At 35.9% G+C, this 10220-nt stretch overlaps 2 protein-coding genes across 3 annotated transcripts; one reads left to right on the forward strand and one right to left on the reverse strand.

Moving 5' to 3' along the window:
- Positions 1-768: 768 nt before the first annotated feature.
- LOC123322188 (membrane-associated guanylate kinase, WW and PDZ domain-containing protein 1) lies at positions 769-4894 on the forward strand. Its single transcript, XM_044910057.1, has 5 exons — positions 769-1349; positions 1455-1721; positions 1774-3133; positions 3237-3615; positions 3694-4894. Exons 1-5 carry the CDS (start codon positions 1147-1149, stop codon positions 3867-3869), a joined length of 2385 nt encoding a protein of 794 aa, XP_044765992.1. The 5' UTR covers positions 769-1146; the 3' UTR covers positions 3870-4894.
- A 493-nt stretch (positions 4895-5387) lies between these two features.
- LOC123322189 lies at positions 5388-9549 on the reverse strand. 2 transcript variants are annotated; one of them, XM_044910058.1, is made up of 5 exons: positions 8978-9549; positions 7787-8050; positions 7451-7610; positions 7032-7394; positions 5388-6944 (listed from the first exon to the last, which is right to left on the reverse strand). In XM_044910058.1, the coding sequence occupies exons 1-5, from the start codon at positions 9139-9141 to the stop codon at positions 5694-5696; spliced, it is 2202 nt and encodes a 733-aa protein (XP_044765993.1). In that variant the 5' UTR covers positions 9142-9549; the 3' UTR covers positions 5388-5693. The 2 variants fall into 2 exon arrangements, with proteins under 2 accessions (XP_044765993.1, XP_044765994.1); XM_044910059.1 differs by having other exon boundaries at positions 7451-7598; positions 8978-9547.
- Between the last annotated feature and the right edge of the window lie 671 nt (positions 9550-10220).

Consider the following 10220-nt stretch of genomic DNA (forward strand, 5'->3'; position numbering starts at 1 on the left):
TATTCAAGCACATTTCAGGCTCCAGTCTCTACGTTCAAGAACAGCTTTCTGGCTCTAGTATGTAGGTTCAAGCAGAGCTCTCGCTTCATTCTACATTCAAGCACAGCTCTGACTCTATTCTCTATATTCAAGCACAGTTCAAGCTCTAGTCTCTACGTTCAAAAACAGCTTTCTGGCTCTAGTATGTAGGTTCAAGCACAGCTCTTGCTCTAGTCTACATTCAAGCACAGTTCTGACTATATTCTCTATATTCAAGCACAGTTCAGACTCAAGTCTCTACGTTCAAGAACAGCTTCCTGGCTCTAGTGTGTAGGTTCAAACACAGCTCTTGCTCTAGTCTCTAAATTCAAGCACAGCTCTGACTCTATTCTCTATATTCTATCGCAGTTCAGGCTCCACTCTCTATATTCAAGCACAGCTCTGACTCTATTCTCTATATTCTATCGCAGTTCAGGCTCCACTCTCTAGATTCAAGCACTCTATTCTCTATATTCAAGCAAGAATTTCTTGCTCTAGTCTTCATATTCAAGCACAGATTTCTGGCTCTAGTCTTTACGTTCAAGAACAGTTCTGGCTCTTGCATCTACATTCAAGCACAGCTCTGGCTCTAGTCTCTATATTCAAGCACAGTTCTGACGCTTTTTAAGACTGTCCAGCAAAAAGTAAAATAATAACAGAGCATTGTAAAGGACATTGTTGAGATAAAAGTACGATGGTCTGTGGTCTCAGTGCACAATGTCTGATCATAGATTATGCACATGATCTATATTCGAAATCTGTGTTCAGAATGGTGAAAAAAAAACTAAAAATTGTTACACACATAAGCAGCATCTCTTCAATTGAAAATTAATATTTCAGAGATAAATTAAAGATCTTGGTAACCAAGATCTTTGGACAAATGATTAGTCATCGTGAACTCATAACTTAAACAGGTCTTTATGAGAACAATTAACGAATATTGTGGAATATGCAATTGAGGTTTTGTTTGTTGTATTTTTGTTTACTACTTTCGTTGTGATTTGTTTGTTGTGTTGTGAAGATACTTACGTATGATCACTTTTTGTGGAAAAACTTACTGTGATTTAGTGAACGTGGGTTCTATGATGGACGAGATCGAGATTGAGTGACTGATATTTTGGAAAGAAAATGAGTCACAGTAGTGACACAATTAATCCTCTTTCAGAACCTTTGAGAGTTGAAACTGATAATAATGTAAATGGTGATAATTCGAGCTATTTCGAAGAGAAGGGAAGTTTTAGTCAAACGAATGAGGATGCTGATTCCTTAGGTCCTCTCCCCCCTAAATGGGAAAAGGCTTATACAGAAAGTGGTGAAGTATATTTCATCGAGTGAGTGAAAATTGAGTTATCCTTTTATATTCACAACAATTCCATTAAGTTTCATGATGAGACTTAAGTGTCTTATGGTTTTTTTAGTCTGATTTATAATTGCAGTCATTCAACTGGTACTTCACATTGGCTCGACCCTCGTTTATCGAAATTTCAAAAGAAATCTCTTGAAGATTGTCTTGACGATGAACTTCCTTATGGATGGGAAAAAATAAGTGATCCACATTATGGAACTTATTTTATTGATCATGTAAATAGGCGTACCCAGTATGAAAATCCTGTGATCCAGGCAAAACGTGCAGCTTCGCAGGCATCGGCTGTTGTTACTCAGACTTCTTTCACCAAGGACCCTGCTGAGTTGTGTGGTCAAAGGTATTCAAGTTATCTCAGTAAAAATATTATCTTTAATTATGATTTCTTGTAGATTTCAAACGTCATTAGTAAAATCCTCAAGAGGTTTAGGATTCACTATTGTAGGAGGTGATGATACAGTTGAGGAATTTCTTCAGATAAAATCTGTTGTTCCCAATGGGCCAGCATGGTTAGATGGGCAGTTGCAGACAGGGGATGTCATTGTATATGTCAATGACACTTGTGTCCTTGGCTATACCCATAATCAAATTGTTAGGCTTTTTCAGTCGATAAATGTAGGCTCCACCGTACAGCTTGAGGTTTGTAGGGGATATCCACTTCCGTTTGATCCAAATGATCCTAATACAGAAGTTGTAACAACAATTGCTGTTGATTCTCATCTGCAGCAAATACAAAATGATAAGAGAATGTTGGATACAAACTTTAACTTCTTAGAGAATGATGATTTATCTAGAGAAGATGAGAGTACTTTGGGTACTACTGATGAAATTGATAATTTGCTCAAGGGTATAAATAATCGTGGCATTGGCAAAACTGAAGTGCGTGTAGGTATAGTGAAGGGAAATTTGGGTTTTGGATTCACAATAGCAGATAGTGCCTGCGGACAACGCGTTAAAAAAATTTTAGATCGGCAAAGATGTAAAAATTTACTGGAAGGAGATATTCTTGTTGAAATCAATAATACTTCTTTGGTGAATATGTCTCATGATGAGGTTGTGCAAGTACTCAAAAATTGTCCATTTAATAATGAAGCTCAAATTGTTGTGCAAAGAGACTGTTTGAATAAACCCTTAGGTTCGAGAAATAAGCCAAGAAAATTGGAAAATCGCTTTGGAAACAAAGATATTGTAAGTACGTACAGAAGTAAAACTCCGACAGCTGATATATACAATACTCAACCTCGAGAAGTTCTTCCAAGTAGGCCGAAAACTCCATTGATAGATACGAGGGGTCTTTCTAAGACTCCTGTCAAGGATCTAAACTACAATAATCAAGACTTCTTGAAACAAAACTTTGGTAATGACGGGTTCAATCAAGACCAATCACAACTGAGGTTGTCCCTTATAGATAATCCAGATGAGGATATAGATATAGATATTCCTGAAAATAGTTCCCAGAGCAAACAATCTTTGGAATATCCATCAACATTAGTTGATCCAAAATTTGGTTTATATATGCCTACTCCTCATCGATATGATTGCAGTTGTTATAGTTGTAATAGCCAAAAAAATAGTTTAGAAACATGTGATCTGTATGATGGTAATGGAATGAAGAAACCTTCAAACTTTGATATGTGGCAATCAATGCCTAGAAGCCCAAGCATGGAATATAATACAATGGCTGTCACTTTGAATCGGCAAGAAACTGGTTTTGGGTTCCGAATTGTTGGAGGTATTGAGGACAAATCACAGGTGAATGTTCACATCATATTGTATTACCTTAGGCTTGAAGAAATTATTGGACATATATCTATAATATTTTTTTCTGTCTACTAATTGACCATGAATTTCTCAGGTAGCTGTAGGTCACATTGTACCTGGTGGTGCTGCAGATTTAGATGGAAGGATACAAACAGGAGATGAAATAGTGCGTGTAGATGGTTATTCTGTTCTCAAAGCATCTCACCGTCAGGTGGTGCAGCTAGTGAATGCAGCAGCAACCAGAGGTCAAGTATCCCTCATATTACGAAGAAGAATGTATGTGGGTCCACCTTTAATGACACCTTATGGTGGTATGCCTTGGCTTAATGAACAACCCATGCCTTCCATATCACAGCTTCCTCCAGTTGCTCCACTGCTAACAGAAACTTACAATGTCACTGTCAGACGAAACGAAAATGAAGGTTTTGGCTTTGTTATTATCTCTTCTGTCAACAAAATTGGTTCAACTATCGGTGAGTATAAGATTTACATTAAGTTCATTCATTATAATGGAGAAATGGGTATATTTAAATCTGATTTCAATTGTTTAGGTCGTTTGATTGATGATAGTCCAGCAGAAAGATGCGGTAAGCTCCGTGTCGGTGACTATATTCTTGCTGTAAACCATATTGATATCATGCACATGAGTCATGGAGATATTGTCAATCTCATCAAAGAATCAGGGTTGTCCGTCACTCTTACAATAGCTGCAAATCATGTATTGTGATCTATAAATAGTCTGGAGCAACAAACAAATCATGTTTAATGAACAATTGTTAAGTAGAACAGAATCATCCTAGTTGAATCAAACTGATTTTTGACTAATGGGTTATTCTGAAAAAGTGACCTTATAAATTTTTTTTAGTTCCATCGTCGTTGATATGGTTCCAGAATGTTTGATTGATAAACAAACACCTTGATTTTTTCTTTCAGTATTTGAAGCCACAATATGTTATCATACACCCTAATATATTTTATCAGTATTAGCCTTTTTCCTAATCCACACCTAAGAAGCCAAAGAAAATTTATATCAGTTATCATAAAACTATTATGGCTTCAAAATGCAAGTAACTGGGTTAAATTTCATCACCATTGCCTGAAGACTTGATGACTCAAGATAATATTGAATTAATTCAAGGAGATTCAAAATAATTATGAAGGGCAACTTTCAATATTCATTATTGTTGATATTTCTCTTCATCTTACACTTTTGTTTGCTAGATGAATGAATCATAACATTCAAATTAAACAATTTTCTGTGTGAAATAGTTTTTGAGCATTGATCAAATAGTGCTGGGACATTATATTTTTACTGTTTATTGTATGACTGAAATCATGTAGTAGATCTCGAATTTACTAACCCAATGAAGAATCGAATTTAACGTACGTTTCTTTCAGTACTAACATCTTTATATTATGATAAAAAAATAACGTAGTACCATGAAAATTTGTTTATATTTTTATTACAAACTGCTTCTTTTTTTACGCGATTTTTATATCTATTTTAAGGAATCAATATATAACATTATTTATTGGTTGCTTGGGTTATGTCCATTGATAATCAGATGTGGTATTCTGATACATTGTTATATACTCTTATTTATATTTCGAATAAGGCAGCGACTACCAAAAGACAGACGACTCAATTATTATTCCAAGGCAACGAAGAGCCCCTGATTCAATTTCAGCATTTCACAAACAGCAGATTTTAGATATTTAAATTCCATTATGTATTAAATTGTGAATTTTAAAGTTGCGTTTTCCTTTCCCATCCTCCAAATGTTGATTAAAGTGATCTGCGCCAATATTTACGAGGAACGCGCGTGTATGAGAAGTATTTTCGTCTCTACATTTCAATTCCCAAAATAAGGGGTAAAAGTAATTCAGTACGGTTCATTATTCACAATATTTTGAAATCCAGTAATGAAAAAATTATAATTATAGTTTTTTCCTGCTAGATTTTATATTTCATTAATGGAAATAATGAACCAATAAAAATGGGGAATTGGTGAATATCTTATTCTGTTGGTAGATTGTTTCTTTGCGTTTCTGACAATACCACATTATTCATTCCACTAAAACTCATAATTATTACCGACTGTTCTACTCATTTTGTAGTTGGGAATTTCTTTTCATATTTTGTTTCACTGTGAATATCTTCAGCGAGAAGAAAGCTTGAGATATAGCATATGCTGTTAGCATTAGTTATGACTTGAGTTGTAAAGGTAGTAAGATATAATGCAAGTTATAACAAATGTTTTACTTGAATGAATGACATGAGCTACAACTATAACAATAAAATCACACATTCAAAATACATTCATACTTGAGATCTCAATGTAGAATAATGCACAAAACCCTTGGCCTACCTAACATTAAAAAGTTTTAGAGAAAATACTTATGACAAAAAAATATCACCATTTACCCTGTGCAAGTCTCTGTTGTTGTCAAATTGCAAATGACCAACTGTACGCAAGCTGACAGACTTGCTAGGTACTAGCTGAACATATGGTACAGGTACACAACATGAAAATACATTGAAGGAAACCGATCAGAAGCCTCCCAGATAGGGAGGGTAGCCTGGAGGATGTGCAGGGGTGGGTTGAGGGTAACCATAATATGGATAATTTGGACTTGCCATGTGAAAACTTGGGGTGTATGTTTGAGGGTATGGTACATGAGGATATGGTAGAGGAACAGGATCATAATGACTTCCCCAAGTGGGAGTAGGATATATTGGGTAACCACTGCTAGATGGATATTCGTAAGGTGCAGGACTTCCTCGAGAAGCAACACTGTAATTATCAAACTGGTTAGAGTATTGATCTGAAGCTTCTTGGCCTATTTGAGATTCTCCTTCAGTTATGCTAGGAATTTGATCTACTAAAGATTCTAAACCAGACAGACTTTTGGATGCAATGTCTTGTTGACGAGGTGCAATGTAGTGGTTATCTGACTGCTGCTCAACGTTGAATGTGTTATAGGAACAATGAGGTTGTTGTTCACTATTTGTCGATGGCGCAGGACTGCTCAAGCGACCTTCTACTTCTTCCTGAGTCATATTTGTTGGTGGTTCGAAGTCTGGCGGTCCTAAACTTGGCGATCCTGGCGAACCTAAATGTTCTGAACTTATGGCAGCGCTTATCTCTGAGCTCAAATCTGAGTGGGTAAAGGGTTGTGATCGAGGTCTCGGGGATTGACTAAAGTGAGGACGAGGACTTTGTGAATAGGGCATCTGGGACTGAGGCGTGTATAATGAGTTCATATTACTAGGTGGAGTTGGTGCTGGACCAACTGGATAAAAATTCGTTGGCGACTGTAGTGGTGACGAGTTGGGGTAACACTGAGACATATTGTTTGATACGTTTTCTATTGAAGTCATTTCCATACTTTCAACTTTTACTTTTTTAGGCCTTCCTCGTTTCTTCTTTGGAAAATCACAGTTATTGTTATGAACAGGTGGTTTTCGTGCTGGTTTAACTGGAGGAGCTTCTCCTTCCACTTTAATTTTTTTAGGCCGTCCCCGCTTCTTTTTACAGGGCATTATAATTCCGTCACCATTCTTCATCATTTCGTTACTGATATCTGTCAGTTCTGGGGAGAAAATATCTAATTTCGGTTCTGCTTCATAGAAAGACTTGACTCTCGGCTCAGAAAATACCATTTCAGATTCGTCGATTTCCGTAATGACACCGTTCAAGTAATCTCGAAACTTTTTCAATGCTGCATAAAACGGTACCTTATCTGCTGCTCTTGGCAACTGCGCGCATCTGGCGCTTGAAGAAGGCATCACCCATACATGCTGAAAAATAATACTCTGTCAGTTGTTCTTCTCATCTTTGAAAACTATTCTTGATCATTGAAAGGTTAAATTTATTTAGTTACTCACAGTATTGGTTCCATCAACAAGCTCTGGTTGTCGACCGAATTTGAAATCCTTCTTTCCAGAAAACACCTCATATATCAATTTGCCATTGAAAACAGCGATCTTAGGACGAAATTTCCTCAATTTTTCAAGAAGTATCTGACAGCCTTCTTTGATTTCTTTTCTTGTTAAATCGGCGCTTCCTTTAGTAGCCCTCTGAACCATGTTAGTAAAACCAATACCAACTTGAAGTAGCTTATAATCTTCATCAGCAGACATCTGTTGACTAGTGAGCCCTGCTAGATATAGGCATTTCCAAAAATGATTGCCTGGACCAGCATAATGATGTCCTTTGTAAGCAGCAAACAGTCCAGGATTGATTCCAATCTGAAAAATTTCACTCAATAAAATTCTGCCCAAAATTTCAAGTACAGAACACTCACAATAATGATGTCTAGATTGTCAGTTATGTGATCTGGAAGTGTTCTCTTCGATACCTCTTCTTCTGGCATTCCATTAAACCTGTCGTGTTTTTTACGTTCCTTAATAGGCCGCGGTAAACCTCCATTTAATTCTTGACCAAAATCGGGCCTACCGAAAATTCTTTATTAAAGAAAAAATCAGTTTCTGCAAAAATCAATGTAAAAAATAATAAGAACATAGCGAAAAACAAAGGTGCCAGTTTAGTGAGAAAAACCCGACGTCAAAGTCAGGTTTTTTCCGTCAACTGGCAGAAATAAAATAATGTTAAAGTTCAAAACAAACAGTAAAGTACTCACTCTTCTAATTTGACCTTTTTCTTTCTACCGCGTTTCTTTGGTTGTGCAATTAGTTGGTTGTTTAAAACAGGCATAGGTCCCATCATGCTGGAAGGGGGCGGACCGTGATGTTGGACAGATGGAAGCATCGGTATGGGATCATCATCTATGAAGCTGTATGGATCTTCTAGTTTTTCGCATTTCACAAGATTCCCAACACCGTTGGATAACAACATATCGGCCCCTGTTTCATATCCATCGTCTTGTGGCTCTAGTTTCATGTTGCTAAAAAATTGAGGAATTTTCATCTTTTTATACGTTTGGATGTCATTATTTGCGACAATATATCAAAGTTCCAAGGGCGGGAAAATAGAACGATTCTTAACAGTTCCATTTTTTCCATTTATGATATCTGTTGCATCAATACAGTATTAACTTTTTTGTTTTCTTGCATTTCGAATTTCTAACGTTAATATTTCCTGGTATGCCTGATTCAAATATCTATTATTTTCGATAAAAATATTATATGCATGTACACACCTATTTTTAATGTGAATTTTTGCATTTATCCAATATACAATACCTTCAACATAACAGGAATAGTTTTTGTGAGGACTTGAATGTATTGAAATTTTAGAATGATTGATTAAGCTTCGCCTGCATTTGATAATCGAGCGTAGATTCTCCTGGTATTGGAGCACTATAAATGGACAATTTTTTTATGTTTCACCTGTACTCGTTTTACGTCATAATAATTTTAAATGCTCATTTGGTCCTTATGGTTTAACAAAGATATTTCTTAGTCGAATCTAAGCCTTTTTCAATATATTATCTTCGATGTTTTCATCCATTCATCACCGTTCTTTGTGGATTTATTTTTCAATTGAAGAATAATCGATTAAAATTTTTGTTGTCAATAAGATTTGTGTGGACGTTCATCATATCAATTCAGTCGAAACTAGAAATCCAACTAATACTACTGGACATTTTACGTACGTATCTTGTTACCACCGGATATAAATTGTTGACCATACGGGAATTAAGTTCTTACTTTCGATTGAGAAAAATCAGAGGATGTAAAACAGTTTCGTTCCTTTAATAATAGAAATTCGCTTTCGGCGGTATGTTTTTCGCATTGAACGTTGATATATAAATTGCATTATGTCATTCAAGGAAAGCGATAGGTAATTCTAGAAATGAATAAGAACTTACATTTTGTATTTGTTGGAAAAATTGAGAGGATGAGCGTAAGAGTCGTAGGACATAGGGACATTTTGACCCAAACCTGACGCCCCCGTATCCGATGAGCCCCCATTGCCTTCCATACTGGCCCCAAGGAGAGAGGTCGATTCACGAAATAAAGTTGCCACTTGCATTTGTTAAAATTATTTCACTAAATTCACAGAAAAAAATCTATTGCTCGAAAAATTCAAAGATAGTGTACGGAAACCGAACTGTTTTCGAAAATTCATAAAAACCAACTACCTCACCCTTTAAAAATAGTATTAACTCTGTGATTGGTTCGACCAATGTTTGAGAAAAATCAATAGAATGATATGGGCCTGAATTTTTTCACTAACTATCTCATTTAAAACATCACAACCGATATCGTATTCCTTAATTTTTTCCTCATTTCTTGAGTACCGCATTTTCGTAAGCGATTCGAGTTAAAATAATTGTTTTACATCCAATCACTCTCGACTCGCCCACAAATGTTTGAAGGACTTGATTTAGCCATTTGAAGAATCAGAAACATGGGTGTAGTTTTTTCTATGATAACCTGGATAACCCGTAAATTTTTATCACAGAATCGCATGTATCGATTTTCACCATTTTTCTGTGCGCGAAAACATCTGTTAAGTTAATTGTTATTTTTAACATCATTTAACTTAATGGAATGTGCCCGTAATACTTCTTCAAATAGTTGGACTGTAACATTTCATTATTCTCGAATTCATCAAGTACATATTCATTTATCCAACACATATTTTTATATGTCATCAAACGGATTCCGGAGAACACAGATTTTTTCTGTAATAGTTTTTTTCACTGTGTAATGGTCTACTCGCTGAATTCATTAACTTGATTTAGAAAAGTGAACAACGGATGAGGACTATCTTTTGGACATATCTATTGCCATAATAGAATTGAAATCAAATAATTATTAGTAAGTGCTTATGGCGAGTTTATGCAGAGTAACTAAGAACTAATACCTAAGGAAGGGACCTTGGGCAGACGGAGATCACGTGCGCGCCATCTGCTAATCAGATTGGTCCCTTCCTTAGGAATTAATTCTCAGTTACTCTGCATAAACTCACCATTTTACAATGTGTGAACTCCTTGTACTGGTTGTGTTATCACATTGTTATCTATACGGCGACTTTTAAAAACCAGGAAGTCCTCTGTCTCGTATTTGGAATTAGCTGAAGTCATTTTCCCTCTTTCAACAGTCACA

The sequence above is a fragment of the Coccinella septempunctata genome, chromosome X, assembly GCF_907165205.1.
Source record: "Coccinella septempunctata chromosome X, icCocSept1.1, whole genome shotgun sequence".
NCBI lineage: Eukaryota > Metazoa > Arthropoda > Insecta > Coleoptera > Coccinellidae > Coccinella > Coccinella septempunctata.

Coding starts and splice junctions, on each gene's coding strand:
- LOC123322188 (XM_044910057.1), top strand. CDS start 1,147: ATGAGTCACAGTAGTGACACAATTAATCCTCTTTCAGAACCTTTGAGA. Junction 1,350..1,454: donor GGTGAAGTATATTTCATCGA/GTGAGTGAAAAT, acceptor TTATAATTGCAG/TCATTCAACTGGTACTTCAC. Junction 1,722..1,773: donor GCTGAGTTGTGTGGTCAAAG/GTATTCAAGTTA, acceptor GATTTCTTGTAG/ATTTCAAACGTCATTAGTAA.
- LOC123322189 (XM_044910058.1), bottom strand. CDS start 9,141: ATGCAAGTGGCAACTTTATTTCGTGAATCGACCTCTCTCCTTGGGGCC. Junction 7,611..7,786: donor AAAAAGGTCAAATTAGAAGA/GTGAGTACTTTA, acceptor TCTTTAATAAAG/AATTTTCGGTAGGCCCGATT. Junction 7,395..7,450: donor ACAATCTAGACATCATTATT/GTGAGTGTTCTG, acceptor GAAATTTTTCAG/ATTGGAATCAATCCTGGACT.